Source organism: Elephantulus edwardii, unplaced genomic scaffold (assembly GCF_000299155.1).
Source record: "Elephantulus edwardii isolate Elephantulus edwardi_28Jun2011 unplaced genomic scaffold, EleEdw1.0 scaffold00011, whole genome shotgun sequence".
Lineage (NCBI taxonomy): Eukaryota > Metazoa > Chordata > Mammalia > Macroscelidea > Macroscelididae > Elephantulus > Elephantulus edwardii.
This window is the reverse complement of record NW_006399761.1, coordinates 30,928,560-30,929,934: the sequence shown is the minus strand read 5'-3', so window position 1 is coordinate 30,929,934 and position 1,375 is coordinate 30,928,560. Positions and strand designations below refer to the sequence as shown.

At 40.5% G+C, this 1,375-nt stretch overlaps 1 protein-coding gene across 1 annotated transcript; it reads left to right on the top strand.

Annotated features, from left to right (window-relative positions):
* Positions 1–2: 2 nt before the first annotated feature.
* LOC102871817 (opioid growth factor receptor-like protein 1-like) lies at positions 3–1,169 on the top strand (the record flags this gene model as incomplete). Its single annotated transcript, XM_006881040.1, has 1 exon — positions 3–1,169. A coding segment is annotated over one exon (1,167 nt), but the record flags the coding sequence as incomplete, so codon positions are not given.
* Between the last annotated feature and the right edge of the window lie 206 nt (positions 1,170–1,375).

Sequence of the window (1,375 nt, the reverse complement as noted above, 5' to 3'; positions counted from 1 at the left end):
GCGGGCGGCCCCGCTCCAGCCCCGCGCCGGACGAGGACGCCGAGGCGGCGGGAGCCGAGCAGGGTGGTGATTCTACAGAAGCAACCGCCAAACCAAAGAGAAGTTTTTATGCAGCAAGAGATTTGTACAAATACCGACACCAGTATCCACAGAACTTCAAAGATATCCGATATCAAAATGACTTGAGCAATCTTCGTTTTTATAAGAATAAAATTCCATTTAAGCCAGATGGTGTTTACATTGAAGAAGTTCTGAATAAATGGAAAGGAGATTATGAAAAGCTGGAGTACAATCATACGTACATTCAGTGGCTTTTCCCTCTGAGAGAACAAGGCTTGAATTTTTATGCTAAAGAACTGACTACATATGAAATTGAGGAATTTAAAAAAACAAAAGAAGCAATTAGAAGATTCCTCTTGGCCTATAAAATGATGATAGAGTTTTTTGGAATAAAATTGATAGACGAAACTGGAAATGTGGCCCGGGCCACGAACTGGCAGGAACGGTTTCAGCATCTGAATGAGTCCCAGCACAACTATTTAAGAATCACTCGTATTCTTAAAAGCCTTGGTGAGCTTGGATATGAAAGTTTTAAATCTCCTCTTGTAAAATTTATCCTTCATGAGGCTCTTGTGGAGAATACTATCCCCAATATTAAGCAGAGTGCTCTGGAGTACTTTGTTTATACGATCAGAGACAGAAGAGAAAGGAGAAAGCTGCTACGGTTTGCGCAGAAACATTACACACCTTCAGAGAATTTTATCTGGGGGCCACCGAAGAAGGAACAATCTGAGGGAAGCAAAGCCCCCAAAATGCCCACACCTCCTGGCTCTGGTCACAGCAATCAAACTTCTATGCACAAAAAATCCAAGGAGTCTAAAAATGCCTCCTCAGCTGTTCATTTAAATAGCAAAACAGCAGAAGAAAAAAAAGTGGCCCCTAAAGAGACGGGTGAGGAGGCAGAGAAGCCCAGAGCAGAGCCCAGTGAGGAAGCTGCCAAGTCCAGAAATGGCGAGAAGGACAGTGATGGTGAAAATTCGAATTCCCAACCAGAAAAAACCATTGACAGTCCCACAAAGAAAAATGAGAACAGTTCCCCTTCTGAAAAAGAGGAAGAGGATGAAAATACTAGCAAAAACTGTGAAAATCCTGGGAATGCAAGTTCCTAAGATGATACACTCTTACAGAGAATTAGCAGAAAAGCCACAAACCCATTTAGGTAAGGGGAACAACCAAATCTGTAGATTTTTTTTTCTTAAAAAAAACAAAAATAAGGTTACACTTACATTTCAAAATTTAGTGTCTGTTTTGTGATTTATGTTAACTTTTTTTTTTTTTATCTTTTGGATAAAAATGACTATGTGGTAGGAAGTCT